Consider the following 26,582-nt stretch of genomic DNA (forward strand, 5'->3'; position numbering starts at 1 on the left):
AAACTCCTCTCCCAACTTAAATTCGCAGCTTCAAAATTTTTCCACGTACTAAGAATTACATAAAAAATAAAAACCCATGACTTCATGACACTGGCTCCTTTTGTATTCTTGTGCAATCCAGGTGTGTTTGGTCATTTGAAGGAGTTTTCTTAGTCAGGAAACATGAAACCTGTTCTTTTCAGGGGGCCTCTGTCAGAACGAGGTTATCTCTATTTATAGGTCTCACGTCACACTTTACCATCAGGAAACATATTCTATGGTTTATCACAAGTGAAACTATTTTTTGGTGCAGCTGTTTGTTTTGAAATCAGTCCAGATAATCCAGTAGATTCCAACTCCTGTCAGCTCAACCTCACCGCCTCATATTGTTCTTTTCTTTCATAGAAACTCGGGGAGTGAAGGAATGAGGACTCGTCATAGGACAATGGCTTATTGTATGATGTGTGTGATGAGAGAGAGAGGACGGCTGAGTAAAGAATCAATAACAGGAGTCACTGACGGTCTCCTTTTATACTAATGGACAACATTTTAACTTTTAATCTTCTCTTTCTCATAACTGTTATTATAGGCTGTCTTCCAGTATCATTGCTTCTATTTTCTAATTCACTCTGTTTTCCATTTAAAAGAATATCATCATAGAAATCGGTTTGTTTCATTCTGCTTGGCAAATGAAACACTTCATTAAAAACCAGTCATAAAAGAGAGTACCACTGTATTTATTTGACTTACAAAGAGCAGTGGAGCGAGATGATGAGCTGTGTTCAAACAGGCTTCCTTTTCTGAAAACTGAGCGAGGTCTAAATTTGAGGATGACGGACGGTATCTGTGTGTGTTAGCAATCACTCTCCACATTAACTTGATGTTTCACAGATTTCTTCACTGGCAGTAGCAGTGAAGCTTACGGAAGTTACACCAGCACGTGCTGTTGATGTTTGACATGAAATAATTTAATTGAAAACAGATCGGGGAAATGAAATATTTGGGCACCCTTCTCAGGCTAGGCATTTCAATAAATGGAGCTTTGTAAAGCCTCAACTGAATCTAATGACTTGACAGGTATTTCAGGAAGGCTTACCTGTGGTGTTATTATAGATGTCAATGAGTGAAGTGAACAAATCAACATCACCTGAGAAGCAAGTGCCAAAATCATCGCCAACTCCTGGTTGCATGGTGGTGGAAATATTCTGATTTGTGCTGTGGAACAGGAGAAGAGACTCCACTAAATTATTATTATTCAATTCTGGGTCTATTGAATTGATTTGATATGAAGAGTGTACTGCATGAGTAATTGTGTAGCAATTTAAACATTGTATAGTGTGAGATATTTTAACTGCTCCACGTTGAAATAACTGACAAAAGAGTGAATCCACTCTGAGCGGCTCCCTAAATGCCTTTTTCCATAAATTGAATCTAATATATCCTTCTACTTTGTGTATTTGTGACATTGCTACAGCTCAAGGTTTATGAGTAAATTAAAGATATTTTCACTGATACACATCTCCAAATGATGTTGGCAAATTATGTGGGTGAATCCAATGAATGAGCTTGGAACTGGAAACTCGTTTGTCTGATTCTTTTATTTGTATTCAAATGTATTCATGGCCTCGCTCCTCAGTATCTGTCCGAACTGCTCCAGCCGTACACTCCCTCACGCTCTCTTAGGTCGGCAGATCAGTCACTGTTGGTTGTCCCAAAGACAAAAAGGAAAATGAGAGGTGACCGGGCCTTTGCAGTTGCTGGCCCCAAACTGTGGAACAACTTGCCATTGCACATTAGACAGGCCGACTGTCTTCCTCATTTTAAATCCTCCCTTAAAACACATTTTTTCTCTTTGGCTTTTAACTCAGCATGAGATGTTAGTTCTTATTGTTTACGTGGTTTGATTGGTTTTATGATTTAAATCCTGTTTTAATCTTTCTTTGTGTTTTTATATTCTCATGTCTGTGTACAGCACTTTGGCCAACCTCGTTGTTTTTAAAGTGCTTTATAAATAAAGATTGATTGATTGATTGATTGATTGATTCTGCTGTGTCTCGGTTTGCAGCTCAAGGTTTACGAGGATGACTTCAGGAGAGAGCGGTCAGACAAACAGATGCTGCAGCGTCTGCTGCTGCAGAAATCCCCTCAGAACAAGGACCCCGTGCTCATCCACCGCTGCAATAACGAGCATCGTCTGCTAGGGGGAGACAAGAGGACGCAGAGTGGAGAGAAAAGGAAACAGCACCACCCACTCTGCCCCAAGCACCCGAGCAGAGACAAAGAGTCGGACTGAGATTCAGAGGGAGAGGAAAAACATCAACAAGCCTGATGAAAATTAAGAGTTTCAGGTAAAAATAAAGATAATCCTGTATTTATGCCACAGTGGGATAAGCAGCAAAGCAGATGAAGTCAAATCAAACTCTATTTACAGTCTTCATTTGCAAACAGAAGCAACTTGCCAACATTAGTACATACTTATTTTTAATAATAATCCAATATGTTTCAAACCAGACTTTCTACATGTATTTTTAAATTTTTCTCAGTATTTCTCAATAAAAGTGTTTACTGTTTATACTTTTATTACACTGGTCAAACGTGACATCAGACAGTCAGATGAGGAAGTAGTGATGTGAGGTCATTCTAAAGAAATGCTGCCACATAGCAGTGAATCACCCATGTTTGCTGTTACTCTGAAAGAAGCTGAAAGGTTTACCACATCTGTTTTTTCTGTGATCCTGATCTGAACCAATGTTACTAGTGAAGTACAGGGACGATAAGAAACTCACATGCAGTGATTTGTAGTGACACTCATCTAGGAAATCAGCAAAGCAGAGGAAGTAAAAGGGATATTATACTACAGTATTTACTATATGGTTGAATAACTCCAACAGAAACATTCACCAACACTGATAGTTATATATATTTAATGAAGCTAACACATCGCTTAGGTTAGGTATTTGGTTTTATGCAGAACCAGCAAACCAACATTTGTTCCATGTTATTTTTTATAATTTTTTAGAGTCATTATTTCTCATTTATACTGTTCTTTGAATTCTATTTAATATTCAAGTGGCTTGGACCACTTGCAGGACACGAGGGTGTTTGGTCAGAAACAGTAAAAAAAAACAGTAAAAACAGTTACATTAAAACCTGTGAGTATAAATTATGACGATTTAAACTGTCTCCATACCAGACTGCAGTTCTTCTCTATGAGTCTGGTCTCTGGATACTGACCAGCTCTTCTGTGGCAGACATTATATACTGCACTGACCTCCTTCTGGAAACTCCTCTCCCAACTTAAATTCGCAGCTTCAAAATTTTTCCACGTATTAAGAATTAAATAAAAAATAAAAACCCATGACTTCATGACACTGGCTCCTTTTGTATTCTTGTGCAATGTTTCACTGTAACGTTCAAAGCGTACATTGCTCTACAGTTTTTTGTATGAATCACATTTGTAATGGTAAATGCCTGACGTCAAGATATTCTTTGGCTAAGGAAAAACATAGTTATACCGTATAGAGTGAATTTATGGCGGTCTAGTGAACCATGAATTTAATAGACCAAGAAAAAGTCTTGAATCAGTCAAATTAATTTGTATTTTCACATTTATTTAAAGCTTTATACAACAGTCCAGTTCAATCTGTGTACGGCACAACAAAATGTTCCCATTAAAGCAACAATTTATTAAAACAGGTCAATATTAGCCAATAAGTGCATTTTTAATAAATTCATTTCATAAGCAAAGAATAGGCATTTTCCCTCATTTCAAAGTGTAACATTGACTATTCCTGCGAGACTCCAGTCAGCATTCATGTGCTCTTGTTGGTGAAGTGATTGAACTGGTCCGTTCCACAAGCCAACATTGCTGCACGGAATTTCCTGGGACGATCAGGATCCTGAAACCATTAAAAACACGAGCTCAGTACACAATTCGGTTGTGACGCACTAACTGTATAACCCTCACAGAAGAAGTGTTTATCTCACCTCTATGGGGTACGCACAGGTGGGAACATATCGGATCACTAACCCACAGCGCCTCTTCTGAGAGGTGTTGGCATCACTTGCATGGACGAGGAGTCCATCATGAATCTACATTCAAACAGTTTCATACGTTATTAAACCTTATATTATCATCTGAAGTGTTCATAAACATATGACTTTAACCTAGAGGCAGACTCACAGACATCTGTCCAGCTAACAGAGGACAAAACACAGCTTGATCTGCCTGCACCAGCTCCTCTGGGATCTCCTGGTTGACTGACAGCATGTTTCCAGGGCGGCTGGCGTGGCGATGGGGCAGCATGCCAGAGCAGTGGCTTCCTACAGACACAAAGTTCAACTGTGCTGATTTCAGAAAGTACATTTTATATATGCAGTTTTATTCAACTCAAATAACTTGTAGTTATTGGTGGAAGTCAATGGAAAATATAATTATTTGAGCTGAGGCTGAAGCAGAACTGTAGTCTCGGACATAATTTTGCATAAAAGGCATAAAAGCAGCTTAGGTACCTGGGATGACCTGAAGGGCGCCGTTTTCTTTTTGTGAGTCATCTAAAGCGAGCCACACAGACAGAACAGGGCCGCCATCAATACCCCAGTACCTGAATGCAACAATTACATTTAGACAAAACAAAGAGAAACAAAACAACACAGCTGCCTTTACAGAGTTAGACCTACCTCAGATCCTGATGCCAGGCCACGTATGGAAGTCCACTTTCTCCAACATCCACCTCAGCTTTGGTTTGGTTCTCTTCCTTCTCCTGGATGTCGGCTGCTTTGAGTGCTGGATATTTACAGATGAAGCGGGAGTCCAGCAGGATGACGTCAGGGCCCAGGACGGCTTGGACCACTTGCAGGACACGAGGGTGTTTGGTCAGACCCATCACCCACGGATACTGGAGGTGAACATTGTGGAGGCTGTACTGAGTGTAGTCTTCACCTGGAGGTGCAAGGAAACACATAAGACACCTGTTGTAGTGCAACATTTAAACCACAGCAAGTATTTTTAATCCTCAGTTAGTCTGATGAGGAACAAAGTAAAAGATTGACACTCTGTTTTTAGGACTGGCATTAAATAAATGTACAGATAAAAATCCAAACTATTTTCATCAAGTTCCTCACAGGTCTCTGTCCTTTTATTTCCCTTCCCTCGTCCTCCTCGCGTTCATCTGTGCTACTTACCAAACTCCTTCTCCAGCACAGAAAAGGCCTCTCTGGCCTCCCTCAGCTCCGTCTCATTCAGTACAGGCAGTGGTGAGAGGAAGCCCTGCTGGTTGTAGCTCTCCTGTAGTTTAGCTGCAGATGTAGTCATCTCTATTAGTCTGGTTCTCTGCTGATTCCTCAGGCTCACTGCTTCTAAACAGAATAAGGAGACTGTTTGTGATGGAGGTTAAGGAGTAGAAAAGAAAGAGAAAGCAGAGTTTAAGTATGTCACAGCTCAGTGCTATGTGGTGATATTTATATAAGTCAAACCCTGCCCACCGGATCTGATGGGAACAACGCGCTATGTTTAACTCTGAGTTACACCTTGTTCCTCCTGTCCGTCAAGACCAGTATAATCTTAAAGGATTACCGGCATGAATCAACTTTATTGTCTATGTTAAATGAGTCCAACATCATACTTGTTATTGAAAAGACCTCTGAAAACAGTTGTGCACTCATCCTGCAGAGATGTAAAACGTTCTTAAAGCCTTTTTATTGTCTAAGTGGAAAAAAAAAACAGTAAAAACAGTTACATTAAAACCTGTGAGTATAAATTATGACGATTTAAACTGTCTCCATACCAGACTGCAGTTCTTCTCTACGAGTCTGGTCTCTGGATACTGACCAGCTCCTCTGTGGCAGACATTATATACTGCACTGACCTCCTTCTGGAAACTCCTCTCCCAACTTAAATTCGCAGCTTCAAAATTTTTCCACGTACTAAGAATTAAATAAAAAATAAAAACCCATGACTTCATGACACTGGCTCCTTTTGTATTCTTGTGCAATCCAGGTGTGTTTGGTCATTTGAAGGAGTTTTCTTAGTCAGGAAACATGAAACCTGTTCTTTTCAGGGGGCCTCTGTCAGAACGAGGTTATCTCTATTTATAGGTCTCACGTCACACTTTACCATCAGGAAACATATTCTATGGTTTATCACAAGTGAAACTATTTTTTGGTGCAGCTGTTTGTTTTGAAATCAGTCCAGATAATCCAGTAGATTCCAACTCCTGTCAGCTCAACCTCACCGCCTCATATTGTTCTTTTATTTCATAGAAACTCGGGGAGTGAAGGAATGAGGACTCGTCATAGGACAATGGCTTATTGTATGATGTGTGTGATGAGAGAGAGAGGACGGCTGAGTAAAGAATCAATAACAGGAGTCACTGACGGTCTCCTTTTATACTAATGGACAACATTTTAACTTTTAATCTTCTCTTTCTCATAACTGTTATTATAGGCTGTCTTCCAGTATCATTGCTTCTATTTTCTAATTCACTCTGTTTTCCATTTAAAAGAATATCATCATAGAAATCGGTTTGTTTCATTCTGCTTGGCAAATGAAACACTTCATTAAAAACCAGTCATAAAAGAGAGTACCACTGTATTTATTTGACTTACAAAGAGCAGTGGAGCGAGATGATGAGCTGTGTTCAAACAGGCTTCCTTTTCTGAAAACTGAGCGAGGTTTAAATTTGAGGATGACGGACGGTGTCTGTGTGTGTTAGCAATCACTCTCCACATTAACTTGATGTTTCACAGATTTCTTCACTGGCAGTAGCAGTGAAGCTTACGGAAGTTACACCAGCACGTGCTGTTGATGTTTGACATGAAATAATTTAATTGAAAACAGATCGGGGAAATGAAATATTTGGGCACCCTTCTCAGGCTAGGCATTTCAATAAATGGAGCTTTGTAAAGCCTCAACTGAATCTAACGACTTGACAGGTATTTCAGGAAGGCTTACCTGTGGTGTTATTATAGATGTCAATGAGTGAAGTGAACAAATCAACATCACCTGAGAAGCAAGTGCCAAAATCATCGCCAACTCCTGGTTGCATGGTGGTGGAAATATTCTGATTTGTGCTGTGGAACAGGAGAAGAGACTCCACTAAATTATTATTATTCAATTCTGGGTCTATTGAATTGATTTGATATGAAGAGTGTACTGCATGAATAATTGTGTAGCAATTTAAACATTGTATAGTGTGAGATATTTTAACTGCTCCACGTTGAAATAACTGACAAAAGAGTGAATCCACTCTGAGCGGCTCCCTAAATGCCTTTTTCCATAACTTGAATCTAATTTATCCTTCTACTTTGTGTATTTGTGACATTGCTACAGCTCAAGGTTTATGAGTAAATTAAAGATATTTTCACTGATACACATCTCCAAATGATGTTGGCAAATTATGTGGGTGAATCCAATGAATGAGCTTGGAACTGGAAACTCGTTTGTCTGATTCTTTTATTTGTATTCAAATGTATTCATGGCCTCGCTCCTCAGTATCTGTCCGAACTGCTCCAGCCGTACACTCCCTCACGCTCTCTTAGGTCGGCAGATCAGTCACTGTTGGTTGTCCCAAAGACAAAAAGGAAAATGAGAGGTGACCGGGCCTTTGCAGTTGCTGGCCCCAAACTGTGGAACAACTTGCCATTGCACATTAGACAGGCCGACTGTCTTCCTCATTTTAAATCCTCCCTTAAAACACATTTTTTCTCTTTGGCTTTTAACTCAGCATGAGATGTTAGTTCTTATTGTTTACGTGGTTTGATTGGTTTTATGATTTAAATCCTGTTTTAATCTTTCTTTGTGTTTTTATATTCTCATGTCTGTGTACAGCACTTTGGCCAACCTCGTTGTTTTTAAAGTGCTTTATAAATAAAGATTGATTGATTGATTGATTGATTGATTCTGCTGTGTCTCGGTTTGCAGGACCCCGTGCTCATCCACCGCTGCAATAACGAGCATCGTCTGCTAGGGGGAGACAAGAGGACGCAGAGTGGAGAGAAAAGGAAACAGCACCACCCACTCTGCCCCAAGCACCCGAGCAGAGACAAAGAGTCGGACTGAGATTCAGAGGGAGAGGAAAAACATCAACAAGCCTGATGAAAATTAAGAGTTTCAGGTAAAAATAAAGATAATCCTGTATTTATGCCACAGTGGGATAAGCAGCAAAGCAGATGAAGTCAAATCAAACTCTATTTACAGTCTTCATTTGCAAACAGAAGCAACTTGCCAACATTAGTACATACTTATTTTTAATAATAATCCAATATGTTTCAAACCAGACTTTCTACATGTATTTTTAAATTTTTCTCAGTATTTCTCAATAAAAGTGTTTACTGTTTATACTTTTATTACACTGGTCAAACGTGACATCAGACAGTCAGATGAGGAAGTAGTGATGTGAGGTCATTCTAAAGAAATGCTGCCACATAGCAGTGAATCACCCATGTTTGCTGTTACTCTGAAGGAAGCTGAAAGGTTTACCACATCTGTTTTTTCTGTGATCCTGATCTGAACCAATGTTACTAGTGAAGTACAGGGACGATAAGAAACTCACATGCAGTGATTTGTAGTGACACTCATCTAGGAAATCAGCAAAGCAGAGGAAGTAAAAGGGATATTATACTACAGTATTTACTATATGGTTGAATAACTCCAACAGAAACATTCACCAACACTGATAGTTATATATATTTAATAAAGCTAACACATCGCTTAGGTTAGGTATTTGGTTTTATGCAGAACCAGCAAACCAACATTTCTTCCATGTTATTTTTTATAATTTTTTAGAGTCATTATTTCTCATTTATACTGTTCTTTGAATTCTATTTAATATTCAAGTGGCTTGGACCACTTGCAGGACAAGAGGGTGTTTGGTCAGAAACAGTAAAAAAAAACAGTAAAAACAGTTACATTAAAACCTGTGAGTATAAATTATGACGATTTAAACTGTCTCCATACCAGACTGCAGTTCTTCTCTATGAGTCTGGTCTCTGGATACTGACCAGCTCTTCTGTGGCAGACATTATATACTGCACTGACCTCCTTCTGGAAACTCCTCTCCCAACTTAAATTCGCAGCTTCAAAATTTTTCCACGTATTAAGAATTAAATAAAAAATAAAAACCCATGACTTCATGACACTGGCTCCTTTTGTATTCTTGTGCAATGTTTCACTGTAACGTTCAAAGCGTACATTGCTCTACAGTTTTTTGTGTGAATCACATTTGTAATGGTAAATGCCTGACGTCAAGATATTCTTTGGCTAAGGAAAAACATAGTTATACCGTATAGAGTGAATTTATGGCGGTCTAGTGAACCATGAATTTAATAGACCAAGAAAAAGTCTTGAATCAGTCAAATTAATTTGTATTTTCACATTTATTTAAAGCTTTATACAACAGTCCAGTTCAATCTGTGTACGGCACAACAAAATGTTCCCATTAAAGCAACAATTTATTAAAACAGGTCAATATTAGCCAATAAGTGCATATTTAATAAATTCATTTCATAAGCAAAGAATAGGCATTTTCCCTCATTTCAAAGTGTAACATTGACTATTCCTGCGAGACTCCAGTCAGCATTCATGTGCTCTTGTTGGTGAAGTGATTGAACTGGTCCGTTCCACAAGCCAACATTGCTGCACGGAATTTCCTGGGACGATCAGGATCCTGAAACCATTAAAAACACGAGCTCAGTACACAATTCGGTTGTGACGCACTAACTGTATAACCCACACAGAAGAAGTGTTTATCTCACCTCTATGGGGTACGCACAGGTGGGAACATATCGGATCACTAACCCACAGCGCCTCTTCTGAGAGGTGTTGGCATCACTTGCATGGACGAGGAGTCCATCATGAATCTACATTCAAACAGTTTCATACGTTATTAAACCTTATATTATCATCTGAAGTGTTCATAAACATATGACTTTAACCTAGAGGCAGACTCACAGACATCTGTCCAGCTAACAGAGGACAAAACACAGCTTGATCTGCCTGCACCAGCTCCTCTGGGATCTCCTGGTTGACTGACAGCATGTTTCCAGGGCGGCTGGCGTGGCGATGGGGCAGCATGCCAGAGCAGTGGCTTCCTACAGACACAAAGTTCAACTGTGTTCATTTCAGAAAGTACATTTTATATATGCAGTTTTATTCAGCTCAAATAACTTGTAGTTATTGGTGGAAGTCAATGGAAAATATAATTATTTTGAGCTGAGGCTGAAGTAGAACTGTAGTCTCGGCCATAATTTTGCATAAAAGGCATAAAAGCAGCTTAGGTACCTGGGATGACCTGAAGGGCGCCGTTTTCTTTTTGTGAGTCATCTAAAGCGAGCCACACGGACAGAACAGGGCCGCCATCAATACCCCAGTACCTGAACACAACAATTACATTTAGACAAAACAAAGAGAAACAAAACAACACAGCTGCCTTTACAGATTTAGACCTACCTCAGATCCTGATGCCAGGCAACGTATGGAAGTCCACTTTCTCCAACATCCACGTCAGTTTTGGTTTGGTTCTCTTCCTTCTCCTGGATGTCGGCTGCTTTGAGTGCTGGATATTTACAGATGAAGCGGGAGTCCAGCAGGATGACGTCAGGGCCCAGGACGGCTTGGACCACTTGCAGGACACGAGGGTGTTTGGTCAGACCCATCACCCACGGATACTGGAGGTGAACATTGTGGAGGCTGTACTGAGTGTAGTCTTCACCTGGAGGTGCAAGGAAACACATAAGACACCTGTTGTAGTGCAACATTTAAACCACAGCAAGTATTTTTAATCCTCAGTTAGTCTGATGAGGAACAAAGTAAAAGATTGACACTCTGTTTTTAGGACTGGCATTAAATAAATGTACAGATAAAAATCCAAACTATTTTCATCAAGTTCCTCACAGGTCTCTGTCCTTTTATTCCCCTTACCCCGTCCTCCTCACGTTCATCTGTGCTACTTACCAAACTCCTTCTCCAGCACAGAAAAGGCCTCTCTGGCCTCCCTCAGCTCCGTCTCATTCAGTACAGGTAGTGGTGAGAGGAAGCCCTGCTGGTTGTAGCTCTCCTGTAGTTTAGCTGCAGATGTAGTCATCTCTATTAGTCTGGTTCTCTGCTGATTCCTCAGGCTCACTGCTTCTAAACAGAATAAGGAGACTGTTTGTGATGGAGGTTAAGGAGTAGAAAAGAAAGAGAAAGCAGAGTTTAAGTATGTCACAGCTCAGTGCTATGTGGTGATATTTATATAAGTCAAACCCTGCCCACCGGATCTGATGGGAACAACGCGCTATGTTTAACTCTGAGTTACACCTTGTTCCTCCTGTCCGTCAAGACCAGTATAATCTTAAAGGATTACCGGCATGAATCAACTTTATTGTCTATGTTAAATGAGTCCAACATCATACTTGTTATTGAAAAGACCTCTGAAAACAGTTGTGCACTCATCCTGCAGAGATGTAAAACGTTCTTAAAGCCTTTTTATTGTCTAAGTGGAAAAAAAAACAGTAAAAACAGTTACATTAAAACCTGTGAGTATAAATTATGACGATTTAAACTGTCTCCATACCAGACTGCAGTTCTTCTCTATGAGTCTGGTCTCTGGATACTGACCAGCTCTTCTGTGGCAGACATTATATACTGCACTGACCTCCTTCTGGAAACTCCTCTCCCAACTTAAATTCGCAGCTTCAAAATTTTTCCACGTACTAAGAATTAAATAAAAAATAAAAACCCATGACTTCATGACACTGGCTCCTTTTGTATTCTTGTGCAATCCAGGTGTGTTTGGTCATTTGAAGGAGTTTTCTTAGTCAGGAAACATGAAACCTGTTCTTTTCAGGGGGCCTCTGTCAGAACGAGGTTATCTCTATTTATAGGTCTCACGTCACACTTTACCATCAGGAAACATATTCTATGGTTTATCACAAGTGAAACTATTTTTTGGTGCAGCTGTTTGTTTTGAAATCAGTCCAGATAATCCAGTAGATTCCAACTCCTGTCAGCTCAACCTCACCGCCTAATATTGTTCTTTTCTTTCATAGAAACTCGGGGAGTGAAGGAATGAGGACTCGTCATAGGACAATGGCTTATTGTATGATGTGTGTGATGAGAGAGAGAGGACGGCTGAGTAAAGAATCAATAACAGGAGTCACTGACGGTCTCCTTTTATACTAATGGACAACATTTTAACTTTTAATCTTCTCTTTCTCATAACTGTTATTATAGGCTGTCTTCCAGTATCATTGCTTCTATTTTCTAATTCACTCTGTTTTCCATTTAAAAGAATATCATCATAGAAATCGGTTTGTTTCATTCTGCTTGGCAAATGAAACACTTCATTAAAAACCAGTCATAAAAGAGAGTACCACTGTATTTATTTGACTTACAAAGAGCAGTGGAGCGAGATGATGAGCTGTGTTCAAACAGGCTTCCTTTTCTGAAAACTGAGCGAGGTCTAAATTTGAGGATGACGGACGGTGTCTGTGTGTGTTAGCAATCACTCTCCACATTAACTTGATGTTTCACAGATTTCTTCACTGGCAGTAGCAGTGAAGCTTACGGAAGTTACACCAGCACGTGCTGTTGATGTTTGACATGAAATAATTTAATTGAAAACAGATCGGGGAAATGAAATATTTGGGCACCCTTCTCAGGCTAGGCATTTCAATAAATGGAGCTTTGTAAAGCCTCAACTGAATCTAATGACTTGACAGGTATTTCAGGAAGGCTTACCTGTGGTGTTATTATAGATGTCAATGAGTGAAGTGAACAAATCAACATCACCTGAGAAGCAAGTGCCAAAATCATCGCCAACTCCTGGTTGCATGGTGGTGGAAATATTCTGATTTGTGCTGTGGAACAGGAGAAGAGACTCCACTAAATTATTATTATTCAATTCTGGGTCTATTGAATTGATTTGATATGAAGAGTGTACTGCATGAATAATTGTGTAGCAATTTAAACATTGTATAGTGTGAGATATTTTAACTGCTCCACGTTGAAATAACTGACAAAAGAGTGAATCCACTCTGAGCAGCTCCCTAAATGCCTTTTTCCATAACTTGAATCTAATTTATCCTTCTACTTTGTGTATTTGTGACATTGCTACAGCTCAAGGTTTATGAGTAAATTAAAGATATTTTCACTGATACACATCTCCAAATGATGTTGGCAAATTATGTGGGTGAATCCAATGAATGAGCTTGGAACTGGAAACTCGTTTGTCTGATTCTTTTATTTGTATTCAAATGTATTCATGGCCTCGCTCCTCAGTATCTGTCCGAACTGCTCCAGCCGTACACTCCCTCACGCTCTCTTAGGTCGGCAGATCAGTCACTGTTGGTTGTCCCAAAGACAAAAAGGAAAATGAGAGGTGACCGGGCCTTTGCAGTTGCTGGCCCCAAACTGTGGAACAACTTGCCATTGCACATTAGACAGGCCGACTGTCTTCCTCATTTTAAATCCTCCCTTAAAACACATTTTTTCTCTTTGGCTTTTAACTCAGCATGAGATGTTAGTTCTTATTGTTTACGTGGTTTGATTGGTTTTATGATTTAAATCCTGTTTTAATCTTTCTTTGTGTTTTTATATTCTCATGTCTGTGTACAGCACTTTGGCCAACCTCGTTGTTTTTAAAGTGCTTTATAAATAAAGATTGATTGATTGATTGATTGATTGATTCTGCTGTGTCTCGGTTTGCAGCTCAAGGTTTACGAGGATGACTTCAGGAGAGAGCGGTCAGACAAACAGATGCTGCAGCGTCTGCTGCTGCAGAAATCCCCTCAGAACAAGGACCCCGTGCTCATCCACCGCTGCAATAACGAGCATCGTCTGCTAGGGGGAGACAAGAGGACGCAGAGTGGAGAGAAAAGGAAACGGCACCACCCACTCTGCCCCAAGCACCCGAGCAGAGACAAAGAGTCGGAGTGAGATTCAGAGGGAGAGGAAAAACATCAACAAGCCTGATGAAAATTAAGAGTTTCAGGTAAAAATAAAGATAATCCTGTATTTATGCCACAGTGGGATAAGCAGCAAAGCAGATGAAGTCAAATCAAACTCTATTTACAGTCTTCATTTGCAAACAGAAGCAACTTGCCAACATTAGTACATACTTATTTTTAATAATAATCCAATATGTTTCAAACCAGACTTTCTACATGTATTTTTAAATTTTTCTCAATATTTCTCAATAAAAGTGTTTACTGTTTATACTTTTATTACACTGGTCAAACGTGACATCAGACAGTCAGATGAGGAAGTAGTGATGTGAGGTCATTCTAAAGAAATGCTGCCACATAGCAGTGAATCACCCATGTTTGCTGTTACTCTGAAAGAAGCTGAAAGGTTTACCACATCTGTTTTTTCTGTGATCCTGATCTGAACCAATGTTACCAGTGAAGTACAGGGACGATAAGAAACTCACATGCAGTGATTTGTAGTGACACTCATCTAGGAAATCAGCAAAGCAGAGGAAGTAAAAGGGATATTATACTACAGTATTTACTATATGGTTGAATAACTCCAACAGAAACATTCACCAACACTGATAGTTATATATATTTAATAAAGCTAACACATCGCTTATGTTAGGTATTTGGTTTTATGCAGAACCAGCAAACCAACATTTGTTCCATGTTATTTTTTATAATTTTTTAGAGTCATTATTTCTCATTTATACTGTTCTTTGAATTCTATTTAATATTTTGGTTTCAACTCACCACGCATTCAACTGTACAACAAAATGTCTGATGTCAGATGCCATCTAACACTACCAGCCAGATGAGGAAGTAGTGGTAATGGTCATTCTCAAGAAATGTTTTGTTATGAAGCAGTTTGCTCCTCCTCCTAAGGAAGCTGAACTCTTTACCGCTACTGTTGGTTCCTGGTCACTGATCCTCACGGGTCATCAGTCAGCAGAGGCGACCACCGGCTGATCAGGGTTTTCCCTCTGTAAATGATTTTCTCTGACTTAACAGATCACCAAAGATTCCTGTCTTTATATTAAAGGTCTTGGGTCGAGTTGCCCTAGTAATGCTAATTTTCTGTGAATTTCAGTGAATAGTTTTCTAAGACTTCCTCTTCCTATTTATATTAAAACAGCTGACATAAAGGGTATGTTATAAATAAGTTTTTGAGATTGTTTTCATATTCGTTCGTTTAGTCATCGAGTTAATGGTTGGCGGAAATCCATATAATAAAAGGAGACTGTCAGTGACTTCTCTGATTGATTCTTTAATCAGCCGTCCTCTCCCTCTCATCACCCACATCATACAATAAGCCATTGTCCTGTGACGAGTCATCGTTCCATCACTCCCTGAGTTTCTATGAAAGAAAAGAACATGAGGTTGTGCTTACTGGGAAAATGAATCTAGTAAGTTATAAATTAAGAATAAGTTTCTGTGAACTGATAATCCATTGGATCATCTGGAGTAATTCCAAAACAAACGGCCGCGCCAAGATTAGTTGGTGACGAAGCATAGAACATAGATAGATAGATAGATAGTTTCTTTATTAATCCCAAACTGGGAAATTCCTCTGTTGCAGCAGCAATGTAGTCTTTCCTGATGGTAAAGTGTGACGTGATACCTATAAATAGAAATAACCTCGGTCTGACAGAGGCCCCCTGAAAAGAAAAGGTTTCCTATTTCCGAACTAAAAAAACTCCTTTAAATGACCAAACACACCTGGATTGCACAGCAATACAAAAGGAGAAATCAGACCAAAGGTCAGTGTCATGAAGTCATGGGTTTTCATTTTTTTATTTAGTTAAAGAGAAATAAGGTCACAGGTGAAATGCTTTTAGTACGTGGAAAAATATTTAGTCGCTGACGCAGGGAGAGGTGTTTCCAGAAGGTGGCCAGTGCAGTATATATTGTCTGCCACAGAGGAGCTGATCAGCATCCAGAGACCAGACTCATAGAGAAAACCTGCAGACAGGTATGGAGACAGTAGAGTAGTTAATGCTATACTCAGAAGTTGCTTTGCATTTGAAGATTTTACATCAACAAATACAAAAATTGCATTGGGATTTATTGGGATTTTTTTTTTTTACTGTCATTTTACACTTATTTAGTGACAAAATGACTCATAACATAGACAGTAAAGTTGATTCATACTGGTAATCAGGTGTGTCCTCATTACAAGATTATATTGGTCTTAAAGGGCAGGAGGAACAAGGTGTAACTCAGAGTTAAACACAGCGCGGCGTTTCCATCAGATCCGGTGGGCAGGGTTTCACTTCACATAAATATCACCACATAGCACAGAGCTGTGACACACTTAAACTCTGCTTTCTCTTCCTTTTCTACTCCTTAACCTCCACAACAAACACTCTCCATCTTCTTCTGTTCAGAAGCAGTGAGCCTGAGGAATCAGCGGAGAACCAGACTAATAGAGATGACTACATCTGCAGCTAAACTACAGGAGAGCTACAACCAGCAGGGCTTCCTCTCACCACTGCCTGTACTGAATGAGACGGAGCTGAGGGAGGCCAGAGAGGCTTTTTCTGTGCTGGAGAAGGAGTTTGGTAAGTAGCACAGATGAATGTGAGGAGGACGGGGTAAGGGGAATAAAAGGACAGAGACCTGTGAGGAACTTGATGAAAATAGTTTGGATTTTTATCTGTACATTTATTTAATGCCAGTCCTAAAAACAGAGTGTCAATCTTTTACTTTGTTCCTCATCAGACTAACTGAGGATTAAAAATACTTGCTGTGGTTTAAATGTTGCACTGTTTGTCAGAGAACAGGTGTGTATGTATTATGTATTTCCTTGCACCTCCAGGTGAAGACTACACTCAGTACAGCCTCCACAATGTTCACCTCCAGTATCCGTGGGTGATGGGTCTGACCAAACACCCTCGTGTCCTGCAAGTGGTCCAAGCCGTCCTGGGCCCTGATGTCATCCTGCTGGACTCCCGCTTCATCTGTAAATATCCAGCACTCAAAGCAGCCGACATCCAGGAGAAGGAAGAGAACCAAACCAAAGCTGACCAGAATGTTGGAGAAAGTGGACTTCCATACGTGGCCTGGCATCAGGATATGAGGTAGGTCTCTGTAAAGGCAGCTGTGTTGTTTTGTTTCTCTTTGTTTTGTCTAAATGTAATTGTTGTGTTCAGGTACTGGGGTATTGATGGCGGCCCTGTTCTGTCTGTGTGGCTCGCTTTAGATGACTCACAAAAAGAAAACGGCGCCCTTCAGGTCATCCCAGGTACCTAAGCTGCTTTTATGCTTTTTATGCAAAATTATGTCCGAGACTACAGTTCTACTTCAGCCTCAGCTCAAAATAATTATATTTTCCATTGACTTCCACCAATAACTACAAGTTATTTGAGCTGAATAAAACTGCATATATAAAATGTACTTTCTGAAATGAACACAGTTGAACTTTGTGTCTGTAGGAAGCCACTGCTCTGGCATGCTGCCCCATCGCCACGCCAGCCGCCCTGGAAACATGCTGTCAGTCAACCAGGAGATCCCAGAGGAGCTGGTGCAGGCAGATCAAACTGTGTTTTGTCCTCTGTTAGCTGGACAGATGTCTGTGAGTATATCTCTAGGTTAAAGTCATATGTTTATGAACAGTTCAGATGATAATATAAGGTTTAATAACGTATGAAACTGTTTGAATGTAGGTTCACGATGGACTCCTCGTCCATGCAAGTGATCCCAACACCTCTCAGAAGAGGCGCTGTGGGTTTGTGATCCGATATGTTCCCACCTGTGCGTACCCCATAGAGGTGAGATAAACACTTCTTCTGTGAGGGTTATACAGTTAGTGCGTCACAACTGAATTGTGTACTGAGCTCGTGTTTTTAATGGTTTCAGGATCCTGATCGTCCCAGGAAATTCCGTGCAGCAATGTTGGCTTGTGGAACGGACCAGTTCAATCACTTCACCAACAAGAGCACATGAATGCTGACTGGAGTCTTGCAGGAATAGTCAATGTTACACTTTGAAATGAAGGAAAATGCCTATTCTTTGCTTATGAAATTAATTTATTAAAAATACATTTATTGAAAAATATTGAACTGTTGTAATAAATTGTTGCTTTAATGGGAACATTTTGTTGTGGCATACACTGATTGAACTTGACTGTCGTATAAAGCTTTAAATAAATGTGAAAATACAACTTCATTTGACTGATTCAAGACTTTTTCTTGGTATATTAGATTCATGGTTCACGAGACCGCCATAAATTCACTCTGAGCTCTACTGAGAACTGTTCAAATGTTGCACAATATTCTGTGTGATATTCATAAAATGTTTAAACAGTCTAAAACTGAAACATTTTCCCCTTCAAGGTCTTAGTCACCCAGTGATTTTTGTACGGGGAAATTAGGTTTCTTCCAGCTAGACAGGCTAAGGATTCTTTTGTGTCTGTTGAGTCTCAGAATATCATTAACAGAGGGAAAACCCTGGTCACCTGGTGGTCGCCTCTGCTGTGTGATATGTGTCACTAGTTTCAGTTGAGATGAGGATCAATGGCAAGGAAACAAAAGATGCGGTAAACCCTTCAGATTCCTCCAGAGTAACGGCAAACGTGGGGCAATTCAATGCCACACAGCTTTAGAATGACCTCACATCATTACTTCCTCGTCTGACTGTCTGATGTCGCATTTGTTCAGTGTAATGAACGAATATACAGTAACCCCTTTTATTAGTAGATAACATAATTTATTATAGTTTACTGTGTGGTAGTTTGGGAACAAATGAACAAAATTCAAAGTACAACATAAATGAGAAATAATAATTGCACAATAAGAAATGTAAAAAATACATGTAGAAAGGCTGACATTGACATTTAACCACAAAAATATATTAGATACAGATATATTAGATATATTAAAAATATAGTACTAATGTTGGCAAATACTTCTGTTTGCAAATGAAGACTGTAAATAGAGTTTGATTTGACTTCATCTGCTTTGCTGCTTATTCCACTGTGGGATAAACACAGGATTATTTTACCTTTTCATTATTTTTACCTGAAACTCTTAATTTTCATCAGGCTTGATGATGTTTTTCTCTCCCTCTGAACCTCAGTCCGACTCTTTGTCTCTGCTTGGGTGCTTGGGGCAGAGTGGGTGGTGCTGTTTTCTTTTCTCTCCACTCTGTGTCCTCTTGTCTCCACCTAGCAGACGATGCTCGTTATTGCAGCGGTGGATGAGCACGGGGTCCTTGTTCTGAGGGGATTTCTGCAGCAGCAGACGCTGCAGCATCTGTTTGTCTGACCGCTCTCTCCTGAAGTCATCCTCGTAAACCTTGAGCTGCAAACCGAGACACAGCAGAATCAGACAAACGAGTTCCGAACTCATTCACTGGATTCACTCCCATAATTTGCCAACATCATTTGGAGATGTGTAGCAGTGAAAATATCTTTAATTTACTCATAAACCTTGGGCTGTGGCAATGTCACAACTACACAAAGTAGAATACATACATTAGATTCAAGTCACAAAGCTCTTGTCATAATCATTTATTTATATGTGTAGCAGTGAAAATATATCTTCTTTAATTTACATTAGGCTCAAATTCAGATTATTAGTTTCATACATCTACTGTATTACCCATGTGCTCTATGTAAAGTCTCTGGTTAGTCATTTAATTTACACTTTCTGTTGCACATGCACCTTTTGCTGGGTTCAGATCAAGGTTCAAGTATGAAACTGCGAGTGCTTTTGTGTGCGTATGTTGACAGGCAATTAAAACACTACCTGTTCTTGCAACAATGCCACCTGTTGGCGCATCTCCTCCCGCTTCTTCCTCAGCCTGCGGTTCTCCTGCAGCGTGTGCTTGTGGTCGTTGTGCTCCGTCTGATATTCCGCCTCATAAATCTCGGTCTGCCGACACAAGACATCAATATGGCAGTGAGCCAATATCAAAGCTATAGCTTGTGAATACGTCTCAGATATGATTGTGAGTTTCTTAGCAGGACGGAGCCGCCACTTGGTGGTGCAGTTCACCGTCTCATTGCAGCGTCTAAGCAGTAAGGCAATCTTTCCCTGGCAACAGTGAGTTTACATCAGATCTGTTCTCATCCTAGACCGATTGGACAAGGAATTTTTTTTTTTTTGATGCTGTACTGAAGAGATCAGCCCACCTGACATCTTAGTGCCTCCAGCTGCTCTTTTAATTCCTGGACGTCCTGCTGGGAGTCTCCCAGCGCTCCCAGTGTGTTACTGCTGCTCCGGCCTTTTCCCTGCCACTCTGCCTCTGAGCTGGGAGAAGCTGGGAAAAATGAGGATGATGATGATGAGGTGTTGTATCCAGACGCATGGCTGCGTGACAGGTCGGGACCTCCGGCAGGATTGCTGGGGGGGCCCAAACTAGGGCCGCGGATCACAGCACTAAAGCTGCCCTTTGGTGAAAACATAAGAACAAGCCATGAGCGACGTTCTCGTCACAGAGCAGAGATATTTAACAAAAAGAAAGTGTACAACGTGATCCACTGCACAGGCCCACTGGCAGGAGGAGTACCTGTTTGGCAGTTGTGAGGTCTCTCTCTGGATGGTGCATCCTGCTCTCCATCAACCTGATGTATTCTTGCAGCTCCTGATTCTTTTTTAGCTCATGCATCAACGCTTGCTCGTAATACTCCTTTGCACTCTGCAACGCCAAAAATCTGCATTTAAACCACCTCCAGTGTTTTCGGTTATTCGCTTTCCTACGTGCACTTTTCGGTGCACACACCAGTGCAGTAGACTTGTGGCTTGAAGTACTGTTGCGTGTTTACCTGTTGATGTTCCACTTTGAGGAGCAGTCTGCTGTTTAGCTGCTTTATGGTGTTGTTCTCCAGCTCCAAAGACTCCACTCTGTGCTGGAGACTCAGTGTGGCACTGCGGTACACCTGGTCCCAATCCTCATTCAGCTTCATCAACTGTGACACACCATCATCATCATCGTCACAAAGCGTTCAGTGCAGTAATCAATAGTATCACTCATTTCATATTACAACCATTTCCCACGTCATTGTGGGCATCTAGAAGTGAGGTGAGATACTCTTTTCTCTTTGAACCTCTACATTTCCTTCAGCTGAGAGAATAATTTTCCATCGTCTCCTTTTTATTTATCTGTTTATCGAATTAAAATCAGGAAGCAAGGATTGCATAGTTGTGAGAAATGTTAACTTAAATGATGGATCATTACAGCTTAGCAGCAGTTTTCACACAACGCCCACAGTCCTCTTCTGGTTTTCAGACAGAACTAAATCTAATTGCCAACATCAGCAATAAAATGTGAACCCGTAGAGAATCAGCAGTGGTTTAAGTGATGCTATACCTCTTTGTTGACTCTGCGGAGCTCTGTGTTCTTGTTGAGCAGCAGCAGTTTCTCCTGGTCATTGGAGGTGACCGTCAAACTCTCAGTGATCAGAGTGACCTGCTCCTCCGTGGACAGCAGTCTGTCACCCACAGGACTCACCTCCTCTGTCCTCCTGCACACACACACACCAACACACAAGTTATGCGTGCATGCATACAAGCGGATGTGTGCCAAAAATAAATTCATGATGAAGAACACTAGAGGAGGATTTCCATTAATAAGCAAACACATGTATGCACATAAGAACGTCAGGGTACTTTTGAACACCCACTCGCATAGAGTGCACTTACAGAGAATCGAATAGAAGCTATTATGCACACCCACGCACACGCACACACACACACACATATGTACAGTCACATTATGCACTCAAGACACTCAGACACACACACACACTGTGATGCATTTCTCTGCATCGGCTCGCGGCCAATCGCAGCATCTGTTTACTATCAGATGTATTTGCGTCCTGATAGCCTGCAGAAACAATGTGGGTGATGATCCCTGGAAAATGTTGATTTCTGTTAAATCTCTTGGAGAAAAGACAAAAAAAATATTTGCACGGATTAATTAGTCAGACTAGCTTCCTCTCCACTAACTCCGTTGCGAGGTCTGGGCTGCAAGAAACTGTCGACAGTGAGGCAGCAGAGAGAAGCCCTGGGGGAATCTTCTCACTCATGGAGGAGCACACATCTCTGCATGTAGCCCCCAGGGCTTCTTCACACAAACATACTGGTGGCCTGTTGTAACCCCACACATCTAAGCACCACAAAGACTCGCAACCCGCGATCACCTGTCATGGCCCTTAAGGTTTCACTCCTCCGCAAACACATTCTTTCATCAGCTTACCTGCAGTGTCCCACAATGTGAAAACCTTTGTAACACAACTTCAAAGAGCAGCATGGTAAAGGTACTAGAAAAATATGGACAAAGACTATTTTATACCAAAGTGGTATTAGTGAGAAGATTTCATGTGCATTTAACATAAATGTCATGCAAAAATCTGTCAAAAAATCGCACTTTTCTATAAGAACATGTGCTGTTTATGCCGTTTTGAAGGGTTCAGCAAAACAAAAAATATTAGAAATTCTTTGTCCTCTCAAGATTATAAGGATAGTTTGACATTTTGGATAAGGTGCTTATTTGTTTCTTGTCGAGAATGAGATAAAACATTTGATACGCTCTCATGTCTGAAGCTAAAGCTAGCAACAGCAGGTTAGCTTAGGTTAGCATAAACAACAACTCAATAAAAACTCTAGAGGTTTGTATTCATCCCTGCCAATAAACACGTGAGCCCCGACTGAACAGTGTCATTTCTGATGCTAGACTGGTTTTGATTTCCTGTCTTCCCAAGTTTAGACAAACAGGCTGAGGTTTTTGGTTGGTTGTGGTTACTTCTTTTAGACATGGTAGCTGTTTCCTGTATTCTACAGTCTTTGAGAGTGTTGAGAGGCTATTGTTTTTATGAAAACCTCCCAAAACCCCTGGACAGTTTGTAGTACTCTATATGCTGTTGACAAAACACAAGACAAAGGCATTTTCTGTGTTCCTTTGAAAGGTGACATTTTCAGAAAATACACTATCCTCGAGCATGTTCTCAAAACCCTGCGCTTTTTCAGAAGACACGGATGTGAAACTGTGTAACCTTATCTGATAATCAAATATGTTTATTATAGAAAGGTAAAATGCTTGTATCCAGAGTCTACTCTCTGTAGCGTCTGTCATCCCTATGGGTTCAACAAGCCTTTAGTGAAGGTTGTGTTTATGGCCAGTAATAGATGAATCAGCCATGGTGAAGTGCCAGCTCTGCAGCATGGGGAGTGTAGGATGGGCACCGAAGCTGAAATAGAACAAAATGAAATGAAACGGAGCCTAATTTTAGTGACCAGCAAGGCACAGCTTGCTAACCAGTGTCTGTGTGTATCCCACTGGAGCCACACCATGCTCTGTGTCTCCCTTCACCCGGGAGCGTTTTCTCTTTTGGCTTTTCTGAAAGCTGATCTTTGTGACCCACTTTCACAAAGTTTTCGTCTGAGAAGGACATGAAAACGCCTCTGCTGGTAATTCACTTTCATGCTGTATGATAAGCAAGGAGATAACAGCTTTGTATTCTTGCTGGTGGCAACCCCGACAAATATCACTCTAGATATGTCTCTGTGTGCAGCCAGTCACACAGATGGCCACAGCTGAATCCCCTACCACAGAACAGTTTCACTATTCAGTCATAGTTACTTTAAGGCAGACTAACCTTATGAGTAAGTGCGTGGTCACGGCATTTACCTAGAGTGCCCACATAAAAGACCCATGGCTATTAGCGCCTCAAATAAAGGCACCACAATGAAATACTACAATCATTTCAGGTAGATTGATTGAGATTATACAACAGACAGCGTTTTATTGGCCCTTTTCATTTTATTTTCTAAACACAACAACATGATCGAGTCAGTCTTGTGAAACAACAAACTGAAGACTTCATCTGTAATGACCTCACGGGAAACTCCGCAGTCGCTCTTTATTCCTCCTCTCACTGAGACTCCACTAAACTCTCCGATCACCTCTACAAACTTAAATGTATCTAAAAAAAACCACTTTCTAGAACCAGAGAAGTAAAATCTAATTAATTTAACGCTCAATGAGTATTAAACTGTATATTTTAGGACAAACATGGGGTAAACACATATTCCACAACAAAGGCTACAATATAAGTTATAAAGCAGAATTTACAACAATACGAAGAGTAAGACTGACTGGCTGATCATGTGAGATCACACTGCTACTATAGGTGTTCCTGTTTTTGTGTCGACCACATATATATAGAAAATGGCTCACACATACCATAAGTCTTCATTTGGATTGTGTTCCTGTTGGCTCTGAGAGAGGCTGTTGTCACTCTTAGGTGTAGTGTCATTCTGTGCTGCCGCCGGCGCTGCCGCTGATGAGGAGGATAACGACGAGGAAGATGACAAAGACAGCAGATCTCCATCCATGACTGGTCCGCTTTTTCAAAATGTTCATAAAGCCTTCAACGGAGCTGCTGCTTGCAAGGTCTTGCCTAAGCATGTGGTGGAAAGTAAATAGTGGCGTCGGTATTGGTACGTAGCAAAAAGAGGAAGTCGCCGAGGCCGAGAGACACATGACGCAAAGAATAGGAAGTGACACAGAGAAGCTGTTCCACCCCTGGGTTGAAGGGGGCCTGTCCCATTGTTAGTTACAGTATTTCACACTGTGCGATCAACCAGAACTCATAATCATTACTCAGATGACATACTGGTATTTTGTTTTACATAATTTGGAGAATCTGGGAAACTCCACTCAGTGTTACATGTGGGCGTGTGTGTGTGTGTTTCTTCTTGTGTTGGCCGATCTGATGTCTCGTGTTCTCAAATGAGAATTTGAGCTAAGAGCTGATTACATATGCATAATTTCTGAATGATTATATACTGCTTGACATGTAATTGATAATAATGGTAATGCATACATTTATTCATGACACATAATGATAGGATCGTGCTGACTGCATTCACCAGTCTGCTCATTACAGGGACAGAGGGAAGGGAAAGGGGCCGCAACAGGTTAATTAGTAAATCACACGTTCATCCCAGGGACGATCAACTCAATTAAAGGATTTTTGTTAATTATGTTCATCTTAGTCAGGCTAAGCTGTCTTTTATTAACACTAAGGAAATTAATTAGCAACCTCATTTGCTGCACGGTCTCCTTCGTCAACTGAGTCCAGGGGATTCGAGGCCTCTTGTGGCGAAGAATGTGGTGGGAAATAGGCGCCAAATGGCAAAGATGGTACAGTAGTTTCAAGAATACATCCCACCTCATGACAAAGTTTATGTCAAAAGGTCAAAGGTGTAGAGACAAATTTCATTAACCTTTAATTATCAGCGTGTCTAATCTACCCTTTACCTGGGAACATTTCAGATATTTAAGACATACTGCTGCTGGTATTTCCATCATTTTGGTCTAGAGTAAAATATTTCATCTATTTAATAGATTGCCTTAAATCATTTTACCAATTTCTCTTGACCTGACTGTATGGATTTCCATAATCATAATTATTTGCTTCCAGTAGGCTTATTCAGGGAGGATATTGGATTCATTGAAATGAATGTGGTGACCCTCTGACTGTTTGTCTAGTACCAAAATTAGCACAAAATTCCAGTCTGCAAAAGTACTGACATCCCCAGGGTTTTTTTTTTTAGTGTTAGTATGTAAATGTTAGCTAACTGGCTAAACTAGGCATACAGTATAAACCAGACAGCATGGTAGCCAATTATTATAGTCAAACTGGTCACAGATTTCTTTACATTTGGACAAAGACTGACTGACTATTTATGTGTGAGACAGATAAATTAGCTTGTTTCTTCCAAATGGCCAGGAATACAAGCAAAAGATCATTTTCAAAAAGGATGCTTTTTCTTTGTTCTGTGATTCAATTGGACAAAAATTGGGGAAATTTTGCCAAAATCTTGTACAATTCAGACAACAACATCACAGCAACCAACTTTATACACTCTACCCACTAAAGTTTTTAACTGTAGTGTTGCGTAGAGCAGGTTTGGTTGAAGCTGCTGTCACTTTACCGTCTGATGCACCGCCACGAGATAAAAGCAGGAGAGGCAACAAAATATTGTTGCTCTGACCTGCCCCAGCGATTCCATTCACATGTCTGTGCCATCTATCATGGACACCAGTCAGAGTATTGCTGTGCCAAGCAGAGGCTTTGCTGGGAGTAGCGATGCAGTGCCTTTATTGACCCAAGCTTCTGTCAAAGCCAAGGACAAATGGGCTGCTACTCCACAGTGGGATTGATTTTTAGTCTAACAAGAGATCGTGGAGAGGAATGGAGAGTGTCCCACGGAGTGAGGACGACTGAGAGGTGGATGGTTCTCCTGGGTTGCAGCTGCTCATGTAGGTGTGTGTGGACGGCACAGTGGCATGGTGGTTAGCACTGATGCCTCACAGCAAGAAGGTTCCAGGTTCGACCGGGCCTCTCTGTGTGGAGCTTGCATGTTCTCCCTGTGTCTGGGTTCTCTCCGGGTACTCCGATTTCCTCCCACTGTCCAAAGACATGCTCATTAGGTTCATTGGTGATTCTATGGCCTTAGGTGTGCACGTGAGTGTGAATGGTTGTCTGTCTCTCTGTGTTAGACCTGCGATAGACTGGCGACCTGTTCAGGGTGTACCCCACCTCTCGCCCGATGACAGCTAGGATAGGTCCCCCCTTCCACGACCCTTCACAGGACAAGCAGTTACAGAAGATGAATGAATGAACGAATGTAGGTGTGTGAAGT

At 40.7% G+C, this 26,582-nt stretch overlaps 4 protein-coding genes across 4 annotated transcripts; 1 reads left to right on the forward strand and 3 right to left on the reverse strand.

Annotated features, from left to right (window-relative positions):
• Window positions 1-3,489: 3,489 nt before the first annotated feature.
• On the reverse strand, window positions 3,490-5,686 carry LOC311491284 (L-threonyl-[L-threonyl-carrier protein] 4-chlorinase-like). Its single transcript, XM_084549187.1, has 6 exons — window positions 5,164-5,686; window positions 4,660-4,921; window positions 4,492-4,583; window positions 4,163-4,302; window positions 3,967-4,071; window positions 3,490-3,878 (listed from the first exon to the last, which is right to left on the reverse strand). The coding sequence occupies exons 1-6, from the start codon at window positions 5,291-5,293 to the stop codon at window positions 3,792-3,794; spliced, it is 816 nt and encodes a 271-aa protein (XP_084405313.1). The 5' UTR covers window positions 5,294-5,686; the 3' UTR covers window positions 3,490-3,791.
• A 3,871-nt stretch (window positions 5,687-9,557) lies between these two features.
• Window positions 9,558-11,060, reverse strand: LOC311491835 (L-threonyl-[L-threonyl-carrier protein] 4-chlorinase-like; the record flags this gene model as incomplete). The annotated part of the gene is made up of 6 exons (XM_084549874.1): window positions 9,558-9,644; window positions 9,733-9,837; window positions 9,929-10,068; window positions 10,259-10,350; window positions 10,427-10,688; window positions 10,931-11,060. 6 exons carry the CDS (start codon window positions 11,058-11,060, stop codon window positions 9,558-9,560), a joined length of 816 nt encoding a protein of 271 aa, XP_084406000.1.
• A 5,009-nt stretch (window positions 11,061-16,069) lies between these two features.
• LOC311492200 (L-threonyl-[L-threonyl-carrier protein] 4-chlorinase-like) lies at window positions 16,070-17,898 on the forward strand. The gene is made up of 6 exons (XM_084550409.1): window positions 16,070-16,490; window positions 16,748-17,009; window positions 17,082-17,173; window positions 17,364-17,503; window positions 17,595-17,699; window positions 17,788-17,898. The coding sequence occupies exons 1-6, from the start codon at window positions 16,361-16,363 to the stop codon at window positions 17,872-17,874; spliced, it is 816 nt and encodes a 271-aa protein (XP_084406535.1). The 5' UTR covers window positions 16,070-16,360; the 3' UTR covers window positions 17,875-17,898.
• A 1,103-nt stretch (window positions 17,899-19,001) lies between these two features.
• LOC311492199 (uncharacterized protein) lies at window positions 19,002-24,598 on the reverse strand (the record flags this gene model as incomplete). The annotated part of the gene is made up of 5 exons (XM_084550408.1): window positions 24,115-24,598; window positions 20,696-21,394; window positions 20,063-20,568; window positions 19,677-19,802; window positions 19,002-19,229 (listed from the first exon to the last, which is right to left on the reverse strand). The coding sequence occupies exons 3-5, from the start codon at window positions 20,333-20,335 to the stop codon at window positions 19,002-19,004; spliced, it is 627 nt and encodes a 208-aa protein (XP_084406534.1). The 5' UTR covers window positions 20,336-20,568; window positions 20,696-21,394; window positions 24,115-24,598.
• Between the last annotated feature and the right edge of the window lie 1,984 nt (window positions 24,599-26,582).

The sequence above is a fragment of the Chelon labrosus genome (genome assembly GCF_963514085.1).
Source record: "Chelon labrosus genome assembly, chromosome: 8".
Classification (NCBI taxonomy): domain Eukaryota; kingdom Metazoa; phylum Chordata; class Actinopteri; order Mugiliformes; family Mugilidae; genus Chelon; species Chelon labrosus.

Coding starts and splice junctions, on each gene's coding strand:
- LOC311491284 (XM_084549187.1), bottom strand. CDS start 5,293: ATGACTACATCTGCAGCTAAACTACAGGAGAGCTACAACCAGCAGGGC. Junction 4,922..5,163: donor TGTGCTGGAGAAGGAGTTTG/GTAAGTAGCACA, acceptor TTGCACCTCCAG/GTGAAGACTACACTCAGTAC. Junction 4,584..4,659: donor GCCTGGCATCAGGATCTGAG/GTAGGTCTAACT, acceptor TGTTGCATTCAG/GTACTGGGGTATTGATGGCG.
- LOC311492200 (XM_084550409.1), top strand. CDS start 16,361: ATGACTACATCTGCAGCTAAACTACAGGAGAGCTACAACCAGCAGGGC. Junction 16,491..16,747: donor TGTGCTGGAGAAGGAGTTTG/GTAAGTAGCACA, acceptor TTGCACCTCCAG/GTGAAGACTACACTCAGTAC. Junction 17,174..17,363: donor CGCCCTTCAGGTCATCCCAG/GTACCTAAGCTG, acceptor TTGTGTCTGTAG/GAAGCCACTGCTCTGGCATG.